Here is a 26,638-nt window from a genome sequence, read left to right on the forward strand (position 1 = left end):
GAATATGAGGAATGATTGTGGTGCTACAAGAATCCATATAGATGAGTTTACGGAATGATATTTTGTTTGGTTATTATTGCTTTATTGCAATTATTCTACTGGCATGAGTGACCAGGAACCATCTATCTCATGATGCAAAACCCCTACATGGTTATCCCAATGTTCCATTGAGTTTATTCAGTGAACGGCTGAGCTGTAAAATGCCCATATTTCAGATTTTTTTGTAATCAACCTGCTTAGAGATGTTACTAGAGAGTGTAAAACTATTTACAAAGATGATGTAAGAACTTAGTGGGTACAACAATTTGAAAAGACTTAACAGCCAGGGCCCTTTAAGAAAGAGAGTATTGTGAGGTGGTGTGGCAGATCACTTTAACTTCTGAAAGAGTTTGATGAGATATAATTAAGTAGTTGCTGTGAGTGGCATGGATACCTTTTAAAAAAAGTGACCTAATTACATAAAAGAGAGAGGAATAGAATGATATGCTGATATGGTTGAATGACATGGGTAGGAGGAATGTTTTCTGAAGCATAAATACTGGCTTTGAATCAGTTGGGTCAAATGACTTACCTCAGTAAGCTGTGCTGCACCAATTTACAGTGACATTTTCTACTTAGGTGACTGCTACTTGAACTACCTCTTGACAAAATATTTTTTAAAAAATAAATAAAGTAGGAACTGCTGATATGTATGTTTGCAGTTAAACATTCGCTACCTTCTTATTGTATATGTTATGGGAGTGAAATATATATTCCTTTCTATACCAATATATAGAGAAAAGAACAAATTACTTGTACCCACAGCATTCAACTCTAATTTTGTACACTAATTTACTTGGAGCCCTGATAGAGCTGTTGGCGTGTGAAAAAGCGGCCAAAGTTTAAAACTCTTCAAGCATTTAATCTTCCCACCATGCCTTATGACTGCAAAGTGTTGTGTAACTTAATGGAGCACCTTGCTATTTTACCGGTGACACTTGCAGACGTGGGCTCTGGGATCAGTATGGGACTGTGTCTTGCTGATTAGTCACTCTGGCAGACAGATGAACTGCTGGCAGATAATCCTGATTTATCATCAGGGTCAAGGGCTATTCATACATTATACAGAATGTCAAACACCGTTGTGCTCCCCTGCCCCTCCCACCCCTTTTCCAGGACTTGACATCTGGGCGCAAGAGGGAATAAGCTTAGTTACCAATTTATTCAACTTGCAAGAAGCATCTGGACACAAAATAATTAAAAATCTGTGATTCGGCTGTGGCTGATGCCTCAGAGACCCACTACCCCCCCCCCTCCACTTTTATTATGAAAAATATCACAGTTGTGGCAATAGATAATAGTCACACTTTGCAATTAAACAGTGGCGGTGACAGGGGAGAAGAGATGTACTGAGTTAATGAGCTTTCTTGCAGCTTGTGCACCGCACCCTCTGAAGTAGGGAAGTGATTAAAGTGCAAAGATAATTATAGATTAAGTGAATATTTCTCCCGGTGGACATCTCAATATAAACAATAACTGTTGCAGGAATCCCACGTGGACTTACTTCTGAACATGCTCTACTCATGTGTTATCTTTCAGCAGCATTGTGTTGATAGCAAGTTGAGTCTCTTGTTTACTCCAGTATTTCATTACCACAACGATAAATCTTTTTCCTACAATATTTTTCTGGTAATACAATGCTGCATGTATACAATTGTGGGAGCTTATTCTAAACAGTTACAGCTTTCCAAAAGTCTGTGCAACCCTGCCACGTTACAGGATCAGAATTTGGATATTTTGACAATATAGCATTTATGTATTACCATTGAAACACAGCAAAATATAAGTACACTGTGGTACCGAATAGAGAAATGTATGCACACTGTAACTTAATTTGGAAAAAGGAATTTTACAGGAAATCGATGATGTGATATATTGTGAAGCATGTGACTTTAAGGTAGAACCCAAATAGGAAATAGAGCACTTTGAAAAGTTGCATTGCAGCAATCTACTAATTGTGAAGTCAAATTTCATCTTTCACACCACTGTATGGATTAGTTGTATTGAATACCCAAGCTTAAAGCAATATGTTCTATTTATTTAATTCTGTTATAGGTAATACAGCAACAGGTTAATGGCAAACTTCCTCAATTCCTTGAAGACCTCTCTCTCCCTCTTCTTCGAACCAATCTATCTCCAACAATCAGTAGATCATCGGGCAACATTATAAAATAGTATTGGTTGAAGGCACCTGAAATTGAAATGTAAAATAGCACATTAAAATGTTACGGTGAAAGTAGCCCACTGTGTGAGATATGTAAACAGTATAACAGTACTTTTGTTTGAAAGTTCAGGCCCTTACCATGATAAGTTTTTAAATTGTATTCAATAAATCTAGCAACGTCCTACTAATGCTAGGGGAAAAAAGTGACCAATAAAATTTCCAAATTGTTGGAGGTGGTTAAGACCAGAAGTCACACAATACCAGATAATAGTCCAAAAGGTTTATTTGAAATCACAAGTTTTCAGAGTGCTGTTCCTTTGTCAGGTGAAGACTTCAGTGCACCAATTTCATATAAACTTGTTGGACTATAATCTTGTCCACCCCAGTCCAACACTAGCATCACCACATGGTGGTTAAGACCATAAGATGCAGGAGCGGAATTAGGCGATTTGGCCTGACAAGGTTGCTCTGCTCTTTGATTATGGCTGATACATTTCTCAACAACATCCTTGTATCTTCTCACGGTTACGTTTCATCCTTTTACTAATCAAGAGCCAATCGATCTCGGTCTTAAACACACTTAATGACTTTGCCTCCACAACCTTCCACAGCAGTGAGTTCTACCGATTCACCACCCTCTGGCTGAAGAAATTTCTCCTCCTCTCAGTTCAAAAGGGTCGTCCATTCACTCTGAGGCTGTGCCCTCTGGTCCTAGTATCGCCTACACATGGAAACATTTTGTCGATGTATACTAAATCCCACCCCTACCTCCACATCTTTCTAAACTCCATTGATTATAGACCGAGAATCCACAAATACTTCTCAATTGGTAAGCCCTTCGTTCTCAAGATCATTCTTGTGAACATCCCCCTCCAAGGCTAAAACATCCTTCCTTAGATATGGTGCCCACAACTGCTCATAATATTTCAATGTGGTCTGACCAGAGCTTTATACAGTATCAGCAATACATCTTTGCTCTTTTATTCTAACCCTAACAACTGAATGTGCATGTTAACCTTAAAAGAATTGTGGAGTAGGACTCCTAAATCCCTTAGTGCTTCAGATTTCTGAAGCCCTTCTCCATTTAGAACATAGTGTACACTTCTACCCTTTCTATCATAGTGCATAACCTCACACTTTCTCCATCTGTCACCTCATAGTCCACTCTCATACCTTGTCCAATTCCTTCTGCAGCCTCCCCACTTCCTCACTTTACCTATTCCTCTACCTACGTTTGTGTTGCCTGCAAACTTAGCAACAATGCTCTCAGTCCCTTTGTTAACTCTCAGAAATGAAACCAAGCAGCCCATATTACATGATTGATTTTTGCTGGCCTTTGCATGGTCTAACAAGTTAATTCATAAACCTTTTTTAGTTCCCTGTCCTCTTGGGGTCACTAGCTGCAGTAAATATCCCAGAAGCAAATAAGAAAAATGTGTGACTGCTTCTGGTCTTTGCCCTTTATACAGTGCACTACACGCCAGTATATTTCATTAGGGTTAGAATTTAGTTCATGATTGTCTTGGTATTGCCTTGTGTCCCACCACTCTTGGCACATCTTGATGCCCAACTTGATGTGCCATGTACTAGCAGCACAATGGGTCATTGATTAGCACTGCTGACACATCGTTCAAAGGACCTGGGCTCGATTCCAGCCTCAGATGACTTTCTCCCACAATCCAAAGATGTACAGGCTAGGTAGGTTGGCTATGGGAAATGCAGGTTCACAGGGAGAGGGTACAGAGGTGGGCATTGGAGAAATGCTCTTTAGAGGGTCGGTGTGAATTCGAGGAGCCATATAGCCTCTTTCCCCACTGAAGGGATTCTATAATGTCTTAATTTAGACAACATCCAAGGCAACAGTAAATGGATGAGAAAAACTTCAGGTTCTGCATAACAACTGACAAAATTCACTTGTTCCTTGACAACCATCTTCCCATTTTTATGGTTAACTATTGTGCCAGGAAGTAAAACCTGCAGAATAGGAGAAACAAGATGATGCACACCCTTGGAAGCTTCAAAACATTTTGAAGAAGGGTCACTGGATTCAAAACAGTAACTCCGTTTCTTTTCTCCACAATTTCTGCCAGACCTGCTGAGTTCCTAAGGCAATTTCTGTTTGTGTTTCAGACTTCCAGCCTCCTCAGTTCTTTAAAACAAAACAAAGAACTGTGGAGTAAAATAATAATGCTTGGAGAAGTTGGGTGCTTTTAATTTCATGTAATTCAATTTTTGAGGAACATTTATGAAGCATAGAGATTGAAAATAAGATGAAAATTTTACTTTTAGTTTAATTTTGAGGAGAAAATAGGAGTTAAATGCCTTCATTGTCTAAACAACAAAATGAGAAGGTGGTCATGTGTCACCTCAATATTTTTAGTATCCATTTTGCAATTTCTTTTGAGCTTTGTTGTAACTGGTATGAAAATATTTTGTTTCATCTCTTACAGGGACGAAGACAAAACCATATTTGATCATTGCAGAGAGAACAATATTGACCATATTTTGAAAGCCCTTGTATCCGAGAATGTGGACGTTAACTTGAAGGACGAAGAGGTATGTTTTCCAAGGCTGATTCATTGCTGATTTCTACTCAACATTGCGTACGTACTTTGCAAGAATATTTAAATTCTCAATGATCTGTTCATTTGATAGAAATTCACATTGTCTATAGATGTGTTGTGGAGCAGAAGGTTTTTTATAAACATTTAGTCATAATAAAATATATTTTCTCTGTTGCTACAGGTTACAGATACAAATAGAAAGGGTGAAGTCTACTTCTGCACTGAAGCTATACATTATTCCCCGTGTCTGCGTGGGTTTCCTCCAGGTGCTCCGGTTTCCTCCCACAGTACAAAGATGTGCAGGTTAGGTGAATTGGCAATACTAAATTGCTCATAGCGTTCAGGGATGTGTAGATTAGGTACATTAGTCATGGGAAATGTAGAGTAATAGGGTAGGGGAATGGGTCTGGGTGAGATATTCTTCAAAGGATTGGTGTGGACTTGTTGGTGCAAATGGCCTTTTTTTCACACTGTAGGGATTCTATAATAATAATTATTTGTATGCCTGGAGAAGCAGTTACACTTTGATATTGAAGTTAACAATCCATTTGCAACTTCAGCTAACATAGAGTCAAAGTTGTGATGCTGCCAGCAATAGTTCTCAGGACAGGTATCGATAGTGGTCTGACATGGATGGCCACAGTACCAGTTTGAGTTGCTCCACCAACATTGACCTTTCTCTAATATTTTTACCTGGAGGGAGTCAAAAAATGTGTTGCTGGAAAAGCGCAGCAGGTCAGGCAGCATCCAAGGAGCAGGAGAATCGACGTTTTGGGCATAAGCCCTTCTTCCTGAAGAAGGGCTTATGCCCGAAACGTCGATTCTCCTGCTCCTTGGATGCTGCCTGACCTGCTGTGCTTTTCCAGCAACACATTTTCCAGCTCTGATCTCCAGCATCTGCAGTCCTCACTTTCTCCTACCTGGAGGGAGTCACCCAGTGAAGCATTAAGGAAATATAGTCTTGGGTTGAAGATATTTTACTGAATTCATTTGCTTCACGATTCAAACAAGATCTAAATTTGTTTTTGTTTTAAGTCTCTTCTGGCCAATTTCTTAATCAAGTAAATACTTTTGAGTTGTAGTTAATGAAACAGCTGAAAGCAATGTTAAGATTATATTGCTGGTTTTGTTACTAAATAATGCCAATAGTTTTTTTCATGTTGATTGTATTGAGTATACAGCGATAGAAAGCATGTGCATTTGAACTAGCAAAATCTAGCTTTCTTGCAGAGTATCAATCATGTTTTTAATATGAGGTTTTCAAATTTCATGTCTAATCTTTGAGTCAACTGAATCCATGCTCTGAACAAAGCACTTTGAACTGCAATTCCTTTTCCATGAAAGATGTGAATATGGCAATATCTGTACTTCTTCAAGAGTTAAGTGGCGCCATCATCAAATACTCCCTTTTTACCAGAAAGTGTTGCTGAATCCAAATAGATTTTTTGAGTGTGTGTTATACACAGCCTTCTCCACTTGACAACAATGGAGAGCACAGTACAACCACCACAGCCAGTAACAGCAGGCTAAACTTTTGTCAGTATTGGTCAGTGCATGATAGTTATTATAAAACAATGGCTTAAGCTCATTATTTACTTTATAGAGTATGCAAGTGTCCCTTATAATTTGACTGTGAAATTTGACAAGCAGAGAATATTTTGGGCTATTTTCTGGCTGGGGTTCAATTGACATGAGCAGTAGAGGGCAGCATCTGATCGCAACAAATCAATGCAAGCCATTACTACCAGTATGAACATCTTCTCCCTTGTTAAAAGAATGCATTTTGCCACACACTTGAATAGCTGAAGTCTTTACACATTCATGGATTGAGACACTCAGAATTCAGCAGGGTTCTTTTGAAAACACAGATCAAATATCTATCTTTTCAACCATGACAACTCTTTTACTCTTTGAATGATGTAATTTCAGCAACTGCTTGAATTTGCATCATGCTGTGGTATTGAAATTCCTTGTTAACCTCAGACAAATATATGATCTCCAAAGAGCAATTAACTTTTCCTTATTGCAAACTGTTAGTTATGCTTATGCCATATTGGATTAACCTGAGTGTTGGTATGCAAAGGTCATTTGACTTTTGTTTAGGCTGCATCTGGATACAGCTGAGTAGAACTTCTAGCTAGTTTCTAAAGCCATTATGCAAGATTAACAGACAAAATGAGCATTGAAAGACCACTTCGCAACACCTAGATTTATCAGCTTTTAGGAGTAGAAATATCCAGACTGAACTAGTTGATGGGATTGTGAGGACTGGAACTACCAGATTTTGTGGATGAAACAGGCTAGCTGTTCTGTAACGAAAGTTATTGTGGCCCCATATGTGCTGAGTGAGATAACTGCTATATCTGAATTTTGGTCTGACAGTCTGCCTTGCTTTTCCTTTTGATTTGTATAATGTGATCACCTTGTCCTTTTAAATCTAACCAGATCTATCAGCTTATGCTTACTATAGATTTGGCTAAGTTCATCCTTTGCTGTACAGTTAAAATGTATCTGGTTGGTAATAGGCTTTATCACAACTTGGTTAAATTTGGTAGTTCATTTCAAATTTCTGTCCCTTTCTCTGAAAACTGATCCCTTGCCATGTAACTTGATCCATGGACCTAGCCTACTTGGCTTAGTTCATTTTCTTCATAGTTGGAGTTTGCATGTAAGCACAGGTAGGAAACATAACTTTCTGAGATAATATATTGGCAAAGTGAAAAGTGCAAACAACATTTACAATATATTGATGGATTATGGATGTAATATTAAGTTGAATAGTGCATTGATGTCAGGGACTTCATCTCTAAAATTCAGCTCTATGTTAAGTTTGGAGTAAGGCTATAATGTGTACGAGAACTGAATAATCATGGCAGTATCTGAATTGATCATTGGTGAATAAGTTTCGCTTGATGGCTCTGTTAGCAACTCCATCCAGCTCTTTGCTGATGACTCTGAGTAATTTGGAGGCAATTTTTTTTTGACTTGGATTTACCCTGTATAGTATAATAGTGATTGCTGTCAAAAGTAATTGGTTGACTTTGATATGTTTTTGAGTATCTTGGGAGTGTGATGAATATAACTTTTTCTTTCAGATATCACCCAGATTAATTCATTGTATCTGACACTTGATCTCCGAATATCCTTTGGTTAAATTTGGAGCCATTTCCAGAGAACAATTGATTTAGTTTTGAGAATGACACCTCATACTCATTTTTTTTTCATTTCTTGTCTTATCTAGGCAGCACGGTGGCACAGTGGTTAGCACTGCTACCTCACAGCACCAGAGACCCGCGTTCAATTCCTGCCTCAGGCAACTGTCTGTGTGGAGTTTGCACATTCTCCCCGTGTCTGCGTGGATTTCCTCCGGGTGCTCTGGTTTCCTCCCATAGTCCAAAAATGTGCCCGTAGTGTTAGGTGAAGGGATAAATGTAGGGGAATGGGTCTGGGTGGGTTACTCTTCAGAGGGTCGGTGTGGACTTGTTGGGCTGAAGGCCTGTTTCCACACTCTAAGTAATCTAATCTAATCGTAATCTAATCTTATATTATCTGCTATATAGGTGTCCCTATTTGCTTATCTGAGCACACTAATATTCTTGATGCCATCAGTTAATTTGAGTGGTTTAGACTCATGGCCCCTTTTTAGTCTTGCCGAGGTTTGTTGGACTGTGTTGTTAGGTCATTTATTTGCTTGGTTTAGTGACTGCTTCATACCACTTTGTGTGTGGCTCCAACACAATAGATTAAGGTGAAATGGGTTAAATAAAGTATGTTTGTGAATACTCCACTTCAACCTTGTTGCTAATTGATCCTGAAGTTAAATACAGGATTGAGTCTGTTCTAAAGTGGAGTTCATCTTCATTTTTCAATGGACTTTTTCGTGGGATGTGGATGTTGTTGGCTAGGCCAACATTTATTGCCCATTCCTAATTTCTCTTGAAGACCTAGTGAGTTGCCTCCTTGAATGGTTGATTTCCTTAACACTATGGGTGTACAGCCCACCAGCAAAGGAAATCAAGGATTTCAGTTTGAATTCAATAATAACAACAAAGATCTGGAATTAAGAGTCTAATGATGACCATGAATCCATTATCAATTGCCATCTGGTTCACTAATATCCTTTAGAGAAGGAATCTCCCATCCTTACCTGGTCTGGCCAGCATGTGACTGCAGACCCCAGTAATGTGATTGGCTCTTAACTATTTTCTGGACAATGAGGAATGGGCAATAAATGCTGGCCTAGCCAAGAATTATTTTTTTTTTAAAATTGCTTGACTTAAATACAGTGAAGGAATGACAATATGATTCCAAGTCAGGATGGTGTGTGCTTTGAGGAAACTTGCAGCTGGTGGTATTTCCATGCATCTGCTTTCCTTATTTTTTCCAGCTGGTAGATATCATGAGAGAAGGTCCTGTCAAAGCTGCCTGGGTGAGTTGCTGCACTGCACTTTGCAGCATGAATTTAAAGCGAAAACTCACCAACTAACTCCCCTTCCCTCTTTTGACTGGATTGTCAAGATGACTGCCTCTTATCTCTTCAGTATACTAGTGATTTATGTTAAAGTACAGGAAAACATTGCGCAAAATTAAAAATGTTGCCATCGGCTATGCATAGGTTTTAAAAAACATGGGAAGATGTATTTAAAGTTTCAAGATCCAATTTTCCATCAGTATGTTCAGCAAGTTAGTTCACAATGCTGCATTACATTTTGGAATATTGTGCTGTTGACCACACCAGTCTAAAAACACACATTCCTACCAGCTCTGAGAATGCTACCAGCTTTGCTGTCTAAATTGTCTGTGAAATCCAAAGCAACATTAATAATTATAAGTGGGATGAATGTGATATTAAGTGTTGAACACTGTGAGTATTGATCCTTGCAAAAGTCAACATTTTAAGAAACCTCAGATCAATGCTGACACTTTGGTTTTTGTTGTTTTGGGATTACGACTTTGTGCTGATGTGATAGTTGAGTGGCTATAAATAAGCTTCCATTAATTCTTTATATCTCCCTTTAAATTTCTTCATGTAGGGAAGAGCCCTACTACATTGGGCATGTGATCGAGGTCATAAAGATCTGGTTGGCATGTTGCTCCAACAAAAAGCTGAAATCAACAGTCGGGTGAGTTGACAAGCCACCAGTTTTAGACTTCATTGAGTGTTATTTCTAATAGTTGGCCTTTATGATTTGTATGACAAATTTGGCTGATTCTTGTTTTCTAAAGTGTGAAATGAAAACAAATTACTTTCCCTATTACAACTTACTTTTATGTTTTAAGAGCAACAGCATTATGATGAGCATTAACGTCTCATTATTGTATGAACGTGCAATATTGTTCTGAAATTGAAAGCGGTTTAATAAAACAACAACTGCTGTGGTTCATCAACATACAGGATAGTGAATATGTTTTCTCATAATACATTATAAGAATTTGTAACTGTTCCCTTTGCTCTTGGCAGTAAGACATTGCTTTTAAAAATATTTTTGAATGGTTATTTAGCATGTAAGTAGATATGTGAAAGTAGATCATTTGATATGAGTAATGGTGAATTATTGGGTTTGCTTCCCTTCTGGGGTAAATATATCTAATTACTCCAACTGGGAAATTAACCCATTAAACACCCCTCTGGGCACGAAACCTCCATTGTTTGTATTTCCATTCTCTCGAGAGAAGAAATCGCATGAGTTTTTTAAAAAATGCTATGCTAGTAAAGTAGAAATATGTCACACCTCTGATTTTGGGGATCACGTTGAAGCCTTAAGATGAAATCACTCCTGTTGAAATCTGCTTACTTTAATGCTGAGGACCAGATCTGATAATAGTGATCCCATTAGAGTGACATTACAGTTAACTTTCAAAGGAGGTGGACCAGGTGCCAGTTTGTTTTTCTCCTAACGTGCATGAAACAAACCTTGTAAATCTATTGTTTTAAGATTTTTGTTGCTGAGGATTATTTAACATGTTGATAGGACAAGTTTGGAGGAAGTGCTTTCAGTTGTGCAAAAACCTTCTCTCTCCACAAAATATCCAGGGTTGAAGTGACTTTTTTCATTCTCAAGCAGGACTGCCTCGTGGGATTAATTTTCCAATTTTAGAGACTTTTGATTTGATTTACTAAATGAGTTGCTAGATGAAATTTTGTTAAATTTTTTGTGCTTTGTGGACCCAACTCTCTAGATGGAATCAGGTTGCATTCCAGTGCTGGCTGGGGGGAGCTTGAAGGGGGTATTAACCACAATTATCACACTTGCCAATTACTCTGATAATGTTGGACAATGTCTCTTCACTCCTTTTTTTGTCATTTTAAATCCTGTTCACAAATTGTAGTTTGCTGCAAATCCTGGCAACAGATTGGAGTATTCCAGATCACAAATGGGAACTGAATTCCTTTTCTTTATCTTTCTTTGTAAATGAGAAAATCATTGAAAACAAGGTGCCAAGATTTAAATGATTCTTTGAGTAAGAATTTCAATTTATTTTTAGCCTCTTGAGGTTTTTTGTGTGTCATTTTCAGAAAACTGTTTGATTAAGGGAGACATTTTAATGAAATCCTGAACTAACCGAGTGTGATATTATGGTTTATGAAATTGCTTTATTTCTAATTTAGATCTTGCAGACCAAACTGAAAAGAAAATACTTCCTTTGGCAGGTGGTCTGTCTTGATTTGGTACCACTCAAACTTAGTGACCATTGCTGAGCAGAAACTCTCATCATAGTTGCAAACTAACCTGCTTATAAACTATGCTGGTTACTGCAGGATTTGGGGGAGTGGGTGTACTGTTGGTGCTGGGAAGGGAATAAAGGGCAGTAAAGGCAGGTTTTACTTTGTGACATAACAGGAATAATAATGTTGCCACAATTGGAGAAAATTTGTCTTGAATTTAGCAATATTCACGAGGCTGTTTTGTTATTATATGCTGGGTGCAATATGATGGTCAAAAATGAAAACAAAGCCCTGTTGAAACTTAGCCAGTCTGACCATATCTGTGGAGAGAGAAACAGAGATAACTGAGTTTGAAATGACTTATTTTGGAACTGAAATATTCTTATTCCAGATTTATAATATCTGCTGCACTTTGCTTTTATTATAATGGTACAAGAATCTGCTGATTGTCTGACTTAAGCCTTACACCTTGTAATATGTTAAAAATCACACAACACCAGGTTATAGTCCAACAGGTTTAATTGGAAGCACACTAGCTTTCGGAGCGACGCTCCTTCATCAGGTGATCACCTGATCACCTGATGAAGGAGCGTCGCTCCGAAAGCTAGTGTGCTTCCAATTAAACCTGTTGGACCAAAACCTGGTGTTGTGTGATTTTTAACTTTGTACACCCCAGTCCAACACCGGCATCTCCGAATCATGACCTTGTAATATGTTACTGTGATAAATACAAAATAATTCCAACCAGTGGCTAAATATGTTTTTTGACAGTTGCTAAGTTATCAACACTAATATGAGAGCGCAGGGAAACTGATTAGACAGCGATGACCTTTCCTAAGAATATAAAATCTCTGCTGTTTGTCGAACTACTTCGGTCAATGCTTCAGGGTTTGTTAGGTTTTTATCATTCTTAAATTTATTTCAGAAATTTCTCTGCTACTAGAAATGTTCTTAGGTGTCAGCAAATGCAACTTTTTTGAAAATAGCTTTATTTTGCGCATGTGCACATATAAAGAAAATTGGAGAAGATTGTAAAGATCATTGTCAATGGACATTCTGTAAATTGTGAAGTATTGGAAATGAAACAGTATGATTGGGTTTCAGAAGCTTATAGATTCTGCAGGAAAAGGGCAATAGAATTTGCACAGTTTTTAGGTCCTTAGATGGATTGAACTATGTGATGATAGAGTGATTCATGACATTGGGGATGTGAGTATGGGAAATTAGTGTGTACAGTATCTTCTTTGGAAAACTGAGATGGGAAAGTTCAGAGGGAATGGAAGATTCATTAATCAACTTCCATTGCACTTAGTAACTACCATCCCCAATATTAAAGCTTGCATGATACGGTAATAAAAATAAGATCAAAAGAAGTAATGATAATATAGCTCACTGCATTTCAGTTAGGAACATAATAGCAGTAGAAATAGGCCATTCAGCCCTTTGAGCCTATTCTGCCATTCTAGATTGTAGCTGATCGTCTACCTCAACAGCAGATTCCATAATATCGACAAATCCCTTGGTGCCATTAGTAACTAGAAGTCTCACAAGTTCCCTGGACCTGTGAGACAGCACAAGTGTCACTGAACTACTGAACCACTGTGCCACTCACACCATTATATTTTACCTAATCAGTGCTGTATAAAACGTGCATTATCTTTTGAAGTTTGTAATTTTTGTAATTTTTATTTCAAAATCAAAGCACATCATTTATCAGAATATGTGCACAGTAAGAATTTCTGGTTTGTGTTATTAACCTGTGTATTCCAGTGGTATAGGGATATGTAATGTTCACAAGTGAATATGGGAAAGGTTAAACACTGCAAAACAGTATGATTTGTTAAATTATCTGTGTGATTTGCAGTGGCATTGTCTGATGTTCTTTATCTGCTACAGGTGTACAGAGGACAAAAAGTTCAGATGTGAAAGCAGCAGCTATTCAGAAACTTGAAACAGGATACCAGTAGTATATTGGCCTTTTTATACATCAGTGCACTCCCTTTGGAAAATGACCTGAGGCCAACAATTTTACCTTAGTTCAAGAGACTTAGAGTGGGCTGGCTTCATGCAGCATTGGACCAATCTATATAATTCATTTAGATCTAAATAAACCCTGTCTTTTTTTTCTCATCGCTCGTGTTTTTTTTAAATTGTTGATGGTTTTCTTGCTTGTTTTATTCCGTGTGCATTTATCAAATAAGATTGTAATAAAGAAGAGTACCATACTTAAACCTGTAAAGTAGAACAGTTAATTACCTTGATCAGCTTTTCTGATTATTTTTGCCCCTTTGCATCTTTTTACATGATTTATGTTGATGGCCTCTTTAGAAGAAGTAAGACGAAGGAGCTACTGAATATCATAATGTGAAGGAACCTGTTACTATTCCTATTAGCAGTATGACCATTTGACCTAGGGGTGCCTTGTAATTTAACACTGTTTGTTAGTTTAGCTTCCTGGCACTGCCACGTTCAATAACTCGGTTTTAATGATATCATCAGAAAATTCCTTAAGGCAAAAACACAAGTGAATGACTGACTGTTTAATTTAATCAATGCTTTTTAATTGTTTTAATGACTGATGAAGGGTTTTTGCCCGAAATGTGGATTTTCCTGCTCCTCGGATGCTGCCTGACCTGCTGTGCTTTTCCAGCGCCACTCTAATCTAAATGATATCGGGTCCACTTGGGCAGGAGTAATTTTTTAAAAAAGCAAGTGAAAAAGGTATTGGTAAGAGTAATGTACAGATCTTAAAACAATAGCCACTCTGTAGTAAAGGCTATAAATCAGCAAAAAATAGGAGCATGTAAAAATACAATGTTAATGTGGATGACTTTAATCTTATGTTGATTAGAAAAGGTAGCTATGACAATAAATTCACAGCATGCATTAAGGATAGTTTCTGAGAGGAATACGTCATGGAACAAACCAGGGACCAGTCTGACTTGGATGTGATAATGGTTAATGAAGCATACATATGACCTCGCGGTAAAAGGTACCCAAGAAGGAGTGATCATAATATGATAAAATTTAATATTCATTTTTAGAGTGAAAAGCTTGAAAATAACTACGTTTAACTTAAATACAAGGAATTACAATGAAATGAGGATAGTGTTACCTAACGTGAACTGGGAGGATAGGTTAGCAGAAATGACAGTAAGCAAGCAGTGGCAGACATTTAGGGAGGCAAACTATGTCTCATAGCAAAAATATATTCCAGTTAGAAGGAAAGGCTCTGAGGGATAAACCAAGCCTAGCAGTAGTAAAGGAGAGTATTAAATTGAAAGAAAAATCATAGAAGAAGGAAAATGTCAGTTATAGCCTTGAAGACTGGGAAAAATTCAGCATCAAGCAAAAGAAGATTAAAGTGATAAAGAGACAGAGCACAAAGTACATGGGCAAAATAATGAGGAATATAAAAACTGACAATAAGAGCCTCTTTAAATATCTAAAAAGGAAGAGAGAGGTGAAAGTGAACATAAGCCCCTTCGAAAATGAATCTGGGAAGATAGTTCTCTGGAACAAGGAAATGGCAGATGAGTTAAACAAATATTTTGCAACAGTCTTTACGGTGGAAGGTACTTCAAACTTCCCATTAATACTAAAGAATACAGGAACAAGTTAAATACCATCATCACTTTTGGAGAAGTAGTATTAGACAAACTAATGGGACTACAGTCATACAGGTCCCTGGCCATTTTGGCCTGCATCCGATCATTTTAAAGGAGATAGCTGCAGAGATAGTGGATGCATTGATTGTAATTTTCCAAAAATCTTTTGATCCTGGAGAAGTATGAGAGGATTTAAAAACTGCCAATATGACAGAAGGAAGGTAGGCAAAAGGTGGATAACAGTGGATAACTGTAGTCCAATTAGCCTAACATCTACTGTGGAAAAGTATTGGAATCCATTAATACTGACATTATAGCAGACCATTTGCACAATCGTAATCTAATTAAGCAGAGTCAGCATGGCTAATGTGGAAATCACGTCTGACTAATAGAGTTTTTCAAGGAAGTCCAAAACAAAGTGGATAGTTGGGACAGGGGTGAGGAACCAGTAGATGTGCTGTACTGGGACTTCCAGAAGGCATTTGACAAGATACCTCACACAAGGTTAAGTCATGAATGGGGATAGGGGTTCTTTTTCAGGTTGGCAACCTCTGACTAGTGGGGTTCCACAGGGATTAGTGCCAGGACCACAATATACATTAACGACTTGAAGGAAGTGAATGTACTGTAGACAAATTTGCACACAACACAAAAATAGATGGAAAGGCTAGTTGCAAAAAGAATACAACTATTTTACAGAGAGAAATTGATAGGTAAGTAAGTGGACAAAAAGTTGGCAAATATATCTCTGCTGGGCAGCATGGTGGCTCAGTGGTTAGCACTGCTGCCTCACAGCACTAGGGTCCCAGGTTCAATTCCAGCCTCAGGTGACTGTCTGTCTGTGTGGAGTTTGTACATCCTCCCTGTGTCTGCGTGGGTTTCCTCCGGATGCTCCGGTTTCCTCCCACAGTCTAAAGATGTGCAGGTCAGGTGGAGTGGCCCTGCTAAATTGCCCATAGTGTTAGGTGCATTTGTCAGAGGGAAATGGGTCTGGGTGGGTTACTCTTTGGAGGGTCGGTGTGGACTTGTTGGGCCGAGAGGCCTGTTTCCAAACTGTAGGGAATCTAATCTAATCATATAATGTGGAAAAATGCGAAGTTGTTCATTTACAAGGGAGAACAAAAGAACAGATTATTATTTATGTGGACAAAACTGCAAAAGATTGCCATTCAAAGGGATGTAGTGGTACTTGTACACAAAATGTAGAAAGCTAGCACACAGGTGCAGCAGAAAATCAGGAAGGCTAATGAAATGTTGACCTTTATTTCATGGGGGTTAGAGTATGAGAATAGGGAGGTCTTACTGCAACTGTACAAGTTGCAGGTGAGAGTACATCTAGAGTACTGTGAGCAGTTTTGGTCCCATTATTTAAGGAACATATCATTTCATAGGAAACAGTTCAGAGAAGGTTCGTGAATTATGCAAGAGTTGGGACTCTGCTCACTGAATTTTGGAAGAATAGGAGGTGATCTCATTGAAGCATGTAGGATGCTTGAGGCTTGACAGGGCAAATGCTGAGAGGATGTTTCACCTCACGGGAGAGTCCAATACTACTGAGCATAGTCTCAGACTCAGATGAGGAGAAATTTCTTCTGTCAGACGATTAAGAATCTTTGGAACTCCTTGCCACATAGAACTGTGGAGGCAGAGTTCTTGAGTGTATTTAAGGCTAAAATAGATAAATTATTAATTAATAGGATCAAGGAATCAAAGGTTATGGGGAAACTGAGGAAAATGGACATGAGGAATGTCAAATCAGCCACGATTCTCTGGAGCTGCAGAGCAGGCTCAAGCAGGCTCAAGCAGGCTCAAGGGTCCTTTTTCTATTTCCTATGGTCTTAATGTCTTATTGTAGATAAGAGAATAGTGCCTTCTTTGAGAACCACGTGGCCTTTTTATTTTTTGATGTTCTCTTCAGTGTTATGGTGGGCATGCGACAATGCTAGTTTACTGCATCTCTGTATAGAGGTGGACCTTGACCCAGCAAGTCCTAAATCTGTGAGTTAGTCTGGAAGATTATGTAGTCCTAAATACTCCACTCAATGTGTTATAATTATTTTTTATGTCACTATATAGAACACAAGTGGATGGAATATCATGTGGCTTGTTTAATTTGAGGTCTCCTGTTCCTATGTAATGGAGTCTTGAAGGTTCAGTACTGCTAATAATAAATAATTTAGAAATAGTGCTTTACCATGAATCAGAACAAATTATGATGTTCTACTGGATAGCTTCTTTCATAATTTGTAGTACATATGGTAGGCTTGGTTCAGAAGGTCAGGAGGAATGGGATACAGGAAAATTTAGCTGTCTGGATATAGAATTGGCTGGTCGACAGAAGACAGCGAGTGGTAGTGGAAGGAGAGTCTTCTGCCTGGAAGTCAGTGGTCAGTGGTGTTCCACAGAGCTCTGTTCTTGGGCCCCTACTCTTTGTAATTTTTATTAATGACTTGGATGAGGAGATTGAAGGATGGATTAGTAAATTTGCAGACGATACAAAGGTTGGAGGTGTTGTTGACAGTATAGAGGACTGTCGTAGGCTGCAGCGTGACATTGACAGGATGCAGAGATGGGCTGAGAGGTGGCAGATGGAGTTCAACCTGGATAAATGCGAAGTGATGCATTTTGGAAGGTCGAACTTGAAAGTTGAGTACAGGATTAAAGATGGGATTCTTGGTGGTGTGGAGGAACAGCGGGATCTTGGTGTGTAGGTACATAGATCCTTCAAATTGCCACCCAAGTGGATAGGGTTGTTAAGAAAGCATATGGTGTTTTGGCTTTCATTAACAGGGGAAATGAGTTTAAGAACCGTGAGATCTTGTTGCAGCTCTATAAAACTTTGGTTAGACCACACTTGGAATACTGTGTCCAGTTCTGGTCACCCTATTATAGGAAAGATGTAGATGCTTTGGAGAGGGTTCAGAGGAGGTTTACCAGGATGCTGCCTGGAATGGAGGGCTTATCTTACGAAGAGAGGTTGACTGAGCTTGGACTTTTTTCATTGGAAAAAAGAAGGAAGAGAGGGGACCTAATTGAGGTGTACAAGATAATGAGAGGCATAGATAGAGTTGATAGCCAGAGACTTTTTCCCAGGGCAGAAATTGTTAACACGGGGGATCATGGTTTTAAGCTGTTTGGCGGAAAGTATAGAGGGAATGTCAGAGCCAGATTCTTTACGCAGAGAGTTGTGAGAGCATGGAATGCGTTGCCAACAGCAGTTGTGGAAGTGAGGTCATTGGGGATATTTAAGAGTCTACTGGACATGCATATGGTCATAGAAATTTGAGGGTTCGTACATTAGGTTTACCTTACATGAGGATCAATGGTTGGCACAACATCATGGGCTGAAGGGCCTGTTCTGTGCTGTACTGTTCTATGTTCTATATGTAGCTATGTTGGCCTTATTGTAGCCTGTTGTCCACACATGAAGATATTTTTCTTCCCTTATTGTTGTGCCTGGAGTTATTTAGGCTGTAGCTTACTGAGTAGTGTTATGACATGGGGTGAACACCCTCTGCTAATTTAAACCACCAACACAGAAAAGATATACCCTGTGTTGTTATCTGCGAAAATTCAAGAGGCAAAGAACTGTCCCAAAAGTCACTATTAAAAGTAAAAAAAATAACTTTTTTAAAAGTCTAACAGAGAACAATTAACTGCCAACTATTTTCAACTCTTTTCTCCAAACTATATTATTACCTCCCCCTCTACAATACTGGTCTGATAAAATGCCCGATTACGATTTATCGAAAAATTCAAATTTCAAAACCAGCCAGCTGTGAAATCTCCTCTTTATATATTCCTGTAGATTTGCTCTCCAGGTCAGTGTCAATTTTTTTTTTCTGTGCAAATTCACTCTCTAAGACAGGTACCTCTCAAAGAGTTCTTACTAGCAGCCTACACCTGTTGGTCTTTTGGCAGTTCTCCCCAACTGCTCATTTTGTTTTCCAGTTTTATACCACAAAACATTGGATTGTTTCATTGGTTTTAATATTGTCAAAATGCCAAATTCAAACTTGGTTGGAGTTTGGTATCTTGGGTCATAGTTTAAACTGATTGGCTGAATTTGAATTTATTTTTGTCTCGTAGAAACCCAGCCAGTTCCGACCAAGTGTTACATTGTTACCTTATTCCGGACTCTCTATTCCTCTCTAAGTTCTTGCTAGCTTTCAACTCTCTTAAAGGTACACTACCTCTTACCCCTTCATAACAGTAGGGAGCACAGACCATTTATTACAGTGATCAGCAATAGAAAACTGACAGGAGTACCAATAAACTTATTTGATTTCTACCAAAGAAAGGAAATAGCATTTTGTGTTAATGCAAGACACAGGAAATAAATTCTAGCAAGTAAGGTATAAAGTCTGGTAGAACATTTGCCTTTTTTTAAAATTTCCATACGTATTGATGATTATTAATTGGGGATTCAGTGAGGTTTGTGCCCAAACCGTAAAACACTTACAAGCTAAGTTTGGTGATAGACACTCATAAAATCTTCCTGTGGCTGGAGTCATACCTAGCACAAAGGAGAATATGATTTTGATAGTCAGAAGTAAGCCATCACAGCTCTGGGTTTGTTACTGTGCCCTCTGGTTAATGTCCTCAGCTTTTTTCAGCAGCTCCTTTTAAGAACCTTTCCTTTCTTAAAAGATACGATATGGTGCTATTCACTGAAGATTGTGATATTTGACTCTATTTATGACGCAGCAGCCCATCAGAGTCTGTAACAGGACTCGGACAAAATGCAGCCTCGTGTTAAGAGGCAGGTAACAATCACTTCCTAGGAGAAAGATATAGCTACCTTTTCCTAACTTTCAACGGTCCTTCCATTTGCAATGTCATCATTATTATCATCCTGAAGTTTAACTAGCATAACCATATCATCACAGACATGAAAGAGCAGAGCATAGATTAGATTTGCTGTTGAATGGGACATCTTCTGATGTCTTAAAGTTTCTGAACTGTTTCCAGTCTCTGGAAGACAGAGACTGTTAGAAAATTCATAACTCATCTGGATAGACATCCATTATGAGTACAGTATTTATTTGCTCTTGGCAGCACTGTGGCAAATCATCAAGCATACTTCAATCATAACTTTTGAGGTTTTCAGCTTCCACCACTGAGAAGGACAAGGCTATCCCAAACTGATGCTGGAAATCGGAAACAAAATTCAGAAATTACGGGAAAAATCTTAGTAGGTCTGGCAGAATTTATGGAGACAAAGTAGAATTAACATTCTGAAAAAGGGTCACTAGACCTGAAACGTTAACTCTGCTTTCTATCCACAAATGCTGCCAGATCTGCTGAATTTTTCTAGCAATTTCTGATTTTGTGTCATCCCAAACTTTGCAGCCTGGTCCTAAATTGTACTAAATCCCTTATATTAACCACTCATTAGTTTCTGGCGAAATAACACCTCCCACTTTAAAATTCTTCTTTTTGATTTTGAATCCCTTTTTGGCTTACTGTCATATTATTTATGCAATTTTTTACAGCCTTTGAACTATCTACGGTCCTCTGTTTCTGGCCTGTTGAGTAATCCTGATTTTAATTTTCTATCGTTGGTAGCTCTGCCCTTACCTGTCAAGACTTTTGGTCATCTGCTTTAATATCTTACACTACTTGTGGCATTTTTAATACATTAAATATGTTATAGAATTCAAACTTGCTACAGAAATACAAGTTTTTGCTGTCTGACTCACCTGGAATGCTCTATATTTATTAAAGCATCATTGCATTAGAAATGTAAGAGGTCTTTGCAGGGCAAGTAGAAGTGAGCCATAAATGCAGTTTTGTTGGTATGATACAAAATTTGGGAAATAAAAGATTATAAATTTGGGTGCAGTGCTTTTTCTAGCTAGCTTCCACAGAACTTGCTCATTGATATTGGGGATTAATTTAAAATACACATTAAAAAGCAATAGCACAAAGCTCACTCAACTTTACATTCTTGATCTCTGAATTTCTAATGTCGTGAATATCCTAGACATTATTGAAAAATTGTTTAATGTACCTTTATTTTTTCCAGCTTGTATCTTGCATCTGCTGCTATTCAGCATAAAGCTCTATTAGGTGAATAAGTGCCTATTTAGGGATGCGATGATGACTTTAACTGCTTTAACAAATCGGCTTATTATTCCACTAATAATGTTGGCTATAAAGGAATGAATTATCCTGATATGCACTGTCATCATTTTCTCTCTCTGGGTTCTCCACTTGCCCCCTTGATATCAGGGATATGAAGTAGGTCTCTCAGCCTCAAGCCTCCAACCTGCACACAGCACAATATGACAGAACTGAACTGTTTGCATGTTAAGTCAAGATGTTGCTGTTCTGTGATGATCGTGTAATTTAGTTTAAACTGTACTGTTAACTGTGAGGCAAGATACTGAGTATCCAGAAGTAGTGTTTGAAACTTGTGCTGAATGCGTGCCATGAGGACACCATATTTTAATTCTTTTGCCTCTATACATAAAATATGCTAGTGTTCTAATGGATATGTCGATCCTTGTTTAATATTATGAACATTATGTCTACTCCCAGGAGTGATTTTATGCAACTTAAGATTTATTAGAAATTGATATTGGCAGAAAAAAATCAAGTTTTCCAATTAAATACATGAATGTCTAATTTCTCAAGATACTTTCTATGTTTGTTGCCACCAAAGCTTTATTTATTATTAAAATAACATGATCCATGAGCTGCTCTTTCCATGACTCCTATGTTTGCTAATTATAATTGCTACAGTCAGAGAGAGCAGGGGAGTTAGTGAGGCAGTCTATTGGATTGAAATTCATAACTTAATTGAGGTCAGAGTCCAGAGCTCAGAGAACAAAAGTCTTAACTGGGACATGGCTGATCAATAGTAATAAATATCTGGCTTGGCTACAAGCAGTTTATTGTGAGGGATTAGCACAGTCTGTAGAGTTTGAGAAACAGAGGGACTGGGATCTAAACGAGCTGCCAGACATTCATTAGCATGATTGGTGGGATCCTTGCTCCCTTTTAGTAGCTCTGCTGGGAGATGCACTAACAGCAAAATAAGAATGACTGGTATGAAGGCCACTTGCCTTGGTGTTTTTCCATTGGTGTATTCTATACTTTTATGAAAGTGACAATTGTTTTGTCTTTTACCAACCTTTCCCAACTGTACCACATATCAATAGCCACCTCATCATTAATGCTATTAATATCTTATTGGACATGCTGTTCAGTTCCGAGCAAAGCCAAAATCTGAATGAAGTGCATGTGGATGATAAACTTCATTCTAGGGTTCTTAAGAGTGGCTAATTAATGAGTAGACTTGCTGGTATTAATTTTGCAGAATTTTCTGCATTCAGAAATAGAAACAAGTCCATGCACATGCTGCTTTGTTTGCTATGTGCATCTGTAATTTGGCACTAATTCACTTGTATCTTGCTAATATGTTCTACAAATGGGGACAATGCTTTACAAAGAACTTTGTCATGCAGACACTAGCAAGACATCCAACAAAGCAGTTGTAGATGGTGTTCAAACAGCATTATCACAGGGCTGATTGAGTAAGCACTAGCTGCTGGTTTGGTAGATGCATTACAAGTCCTCCACCATCACAAATGCTGTCCAAGAGTTAGGACTGCATATATATTGATCAGAATAATCATAGATGCCACTACTTACAGTAGGACATCTCTAAGTCCACAGCATCCAGAACTGACATGCAGTGCCCTTAAATGCACATTGTCATTGCAGTAACCAGCAACAAAAGTGCAGTTAATATGCAGTTGAACAAATAGAGATAACATTTCTAATTGTTTCTTCTGTATAGTGATTGAATATCTGCACAACCTTTGTGCTTTCAAAAGTCATTAATCTCTCTTTTCATACCATTATGCCTAAAAGTAGCCCTGAAACAGGAAATTAGTGAATATAACCCCTCTATTTGGGATGGGAGGGTGACTTAAAGCAGGAAACTCTCGACCAGTTAGTTTGACCTCTATCATGGGTTATGTGTAGAATATGTCATTAAAAAGTTGTTCTGGCTGTGCACTTAAAAAAATAATGTTCAAGGTAATCACTAGGAGTCAGCTTTGTCAAAGAAGAATTATGTTTAACCAAATTGTTGGAAATGTTTTGAAGGAATAATGTCCTCTGGATAAAAGCGAGCCTACATATGTACTGTACTTACATTTTCAGAAGGCTTACGATCAGGTGTCACATAAAAGGTTATTGCAGAACATAAAAACTTATGGTGTTGGAGGTAACATATTAGCATGAATATTTGTCTTTGGTAGGGTCAAAGGAGACCATGCTCAATGGTACTATACAGACCAGTGCCCCTCCCCCAAATTCCCTCCCCCCTACCTTTTATCTCAGTCGGTTGGCACACCAGCCTCATTCCTGAAGAAGGGCTTATGCCCGAAACGTCGATTCTCCTGCTCCTCGAATGCTGCCTGACCTGCTGTGTTTTTTCCAGCACCACATTTTTCAACAGTCAAGGGACTGTCCAGTTCCATTTCAGGAGGTTGGCTATGGTCAGTGCTGCAGGTCAAATGCAAGCAGTCTGAAGATTATTGGTGCATGATTTAGGGTACTATGTAGATGTCTCTCTCAGGGAAAAAGTGAAACAAAGGGAGAGACTGACTGTGATGACAGTGAATGGAAGAGCAGTAAATGCATGAGCAAAAAAATGCATGATAAAGTCACCCCAGTGAGTAAATAGGAAGTACAAAGGGCAGAGTGGGTTAGTCGTTTGGTAGGATGAGGTGCGTGAAAACTGCTGAGTGGACATAATGCAGGTATGAAATTTGTAGTCCTAAGGCCTTAGAGAAAAGGATATGGTGTGGAAGCATTCAATAATTAGTGGCCTGTCTATATAAATAAAGATGGTGACATTTACCCTTGGAGGACATAGGTCATTAATCTCCTTTCTGTGCTGCTTTGCATTGTGTTTTATCCGGGCTGCTGCCTTGGTCCTAGTTGGTTGCATTTGGTTGTGTGGCATCCTTTGCCAATCAGGTAAAAATGCAGCCCTTCATAACATCCACCAGCACCCTCAGGTTCCTGGTAATGAAGCGGGGAGCACATATTCCTTTCTGGAATATATGTCTTTAGCAATGACAGCCAAGCACCAAAGTGTGAAGGGAAGTTCCTGGCACGCAGTGTCTGAACTGGTGTACAGCTGGGTTTTAAATGTGGCGCCAGTATTGTGAATGTTGCATTGTCTTGGCAGTGGTGTGCCACTCTTGCAGCACAGTGGCAGGTACTGATGTTGCTGGTTACATAATTAAGGAGAGGAAATGCAGAAGATTGCATGTGAAAAGACAACATTGGCCACGACAGACTGGCCACTCTGTGAATCTCCCTTGTAAAACATTTTGCCAAAGAAGGAGCACCTTTTGTTCTATAGTTTCCGCAGCCCTTTCTGTTACTGTTACTTGAAGATGATGATAGTGAATCTTCACAATTTGGACACAGCTGAAGACCGTCAGGCCCATTTGCAAGCAGAACTGATGAGGATTTGCAGACGTGTGACTGTAGAACTCAGGTTGGCTGTATGCTACCATCTGCTAAGGATCAGTTTAAATCCTAAAAGACCAGAAAAAAGTTCTTCATGAGGAACACAGAGTTCTGAAGGAATTTTTGACACAGATTAATGAGATGTACAGTATGACAGAGTTCACTGTCAAGCCCATTTGCAAGATCAGTCTTGGTTGTATCTGATATTTAAGGTATAATTTAAAATTTAATGAAATTTGTCTGTTAATTCATGATAAACTTGTGTTGATTCCGAGGTTTAGAATGTAGACAATTAGTTAAGATGGTACTTTGTGTTTGCTTTATTTGACTCTTGCACGATAAAAAATTATTTTTACAGTGCACTCTTGTGACATTTTCTTCTGGTAAATAACTGGGATTTCAAATCCTCCTTTTTAAAAAGTTGCTGGTCTCTACTTTGATGTTTGTATATTAAAGGTGCATTTTAAAATCACCTGATTGTAAGAGAATTTGCAAGATTGTTAATGTTAATTGTGTGAGGAAACGTGTCCATCAAAAATTATCTTCAAAAATCAAGTCATTCATCTATGAACTTCAGCACCTTTCTTGCTTTTCCATGTTTGATGTAAAATTTAAATTAGAGTATTGTTATAGCTAGAGACGGTATTGAGTGTTGACAGTCAGCGTGATGTGACACAATCACAGATCTGCCCTGGGCTAAACAAATATTTCTTCGTTAATTCAACTTGCTTGCATTGTTGGGCTCATTTAATTGCTGCAAACTATATTCCCCATAATATCGGCAGCAACCGCTGTGGTGACAAAACTATTTATTAAATCAACCGAAAATAAAACGCCATTTTCATGATAATTCATCAAACAGCTATTCTATAATTAAAACTGATATTGATGGGAAACACATTAAAGACTGCACCATTGTAGTTAGTTATATTGAACAAATTTCCAGCTTGTTTTATTCCCCACAAAAAGGATCATTTGGATTCCTCATCCCATGGTCTATCGTTCCATTGCTAAGTGGTATAGGTGAGTCAAGATTAGCATTAAACTGAATATCTGAGACTGCTCCATTTCTCCTTCCCAGAATCATCACTTGACATTTGATAGCACCTCACAGTTAACATGACAGCCTTTTGGAGAAAGAATTTTGATCCATCCCTTGAATCTTTCCTTTGTACAATGCTGTTACAGCTGCCAGGCATTTTGATTGCCATTTATCTTGAATTCCCTGTTGGGGAATGGCCATATCATGGGTCACAGTTATATGACCTTTTTAAAAAGGAGTTATCTCTTTCTTGAGATCTAAATGTTGTAAACTGTAGTTTGAAATTGCCATAAATCATTCTACTCTTTTCCGACGTTATTTATTTTCGCTTTCTCATGGAACTTTGGAGAATAATGAAACAGAATGAGGAATATGCACCCATACATTTTGAACATTACTCTGATAACCTAAAAGGGAGCAACCCCAAATGCAGCAATATAATTCCAGTAGGACAAAGTGAGGACTGCAGATGCTGGAGATCAGAGTCGACAATGGGGTGCTGGAAACACACAGCAGGTCAGGCAGCATCCGAGGAGCAGGAGAGTTGACCTTTCAGGCAAGAGCCCTTCATCACGAATGAGGCTTGTGAGCCGAGGGCGTGGAAAGATAAATTAGAGGGGGTTGGGCTGGGGGGGGAAGGTAGCTGAGAGTGCGATAGGTAGACGGAGGTGGGGGCAATGGTGATAGGTCGGAGAGGAGGGTGGTGTGGATAAGTTGGGAAGGGAGATGGACAGGGGTTGAGGGCAGTGCCAAGTTGGAATATTGGAACTGGGATAAGATGGGGAGAGGGGAAATGGGGTAACTGGTAAAATTCACATTGATGTCATGTAATTGGAGGGTCCCAAGGCAGAAGATCAGGCTTTCTTCCCCCAGGCGTCGAGTGGTTAGGGTGTGACTATGGAGGAGACCTAGGACTTGCATGATTTTACAATTCCTGCAGTGGCAGGGGAAGGTGCCAGGAGGGGAGCATGGGTTGTGGAGGGCATGGACCTGACAAGAGAGCAGCAGGGGGAATGGTATTTACGGAAAGCAGATAGGGGAGGGGAGGGAAACATA

At 38.7% G+C, this 26,638-nt stretch overlaps 1 protein-coding gene across 5 annotated transcripts in view; it reads left to right on the forward strand.

Annotated features, from left to right (window-relative positions):
- acbd6 (acyl-CoA binding domain containing 6) overlaps positions 1–26,638 on the forward strand; it is a 202,251-nt gene that overhangs the window by 64,000 nt on the left and 111,613 nt on the right. Inside the window, exons 5-8 of one of the 5 annotated variants that reach the window (XM_043699917.2) lie at positions 4,654–4,759; positions 4,949–5,070; positions 9,801–9,890; positions 13,331–13,587. In XM_043699917.2, the coding sequence (XP_043555852.2) occupies positions 4,654–4,759; positions 4,949–5,070; positions 9,801–9,890; positions 13,331–13,385 (373 nt within the window). In that variant the 3' untranslated portion in view covers positions 13,386–13,587. Of the gene's footprint in view, positions 1–4,653; positions 4,760–4,948; positions 5,071–9,800; positions 9,891–13,330; positions 13,588–26,638 lie in introns of those variants that run through there. The other 4 variants (XR_015758201.1, XM_087990890.1, XM_043699916.2 and 1 more) reach the window with 4 other exon arrangements.

Source organism: Chiloscyllium plagiosum, unplaced genomic scaffold, assembly GCF_037043375.1.
Source record: "Chiloscyllium plagiosum isolate Xiang-an unplaced genomic scaffold, Cpla_swu_hap1 HiC_scaffold_9, whole genome shotgun sequence".
In the NCBI taxonomy this organism is placed as follows: Eukaryota; Metazoa; Chordata; class Chondrichthyes; order Orectolobiformes; family Hemiscylliidae; genus Chiloscyllium; species Chiloscyllium plagiosum.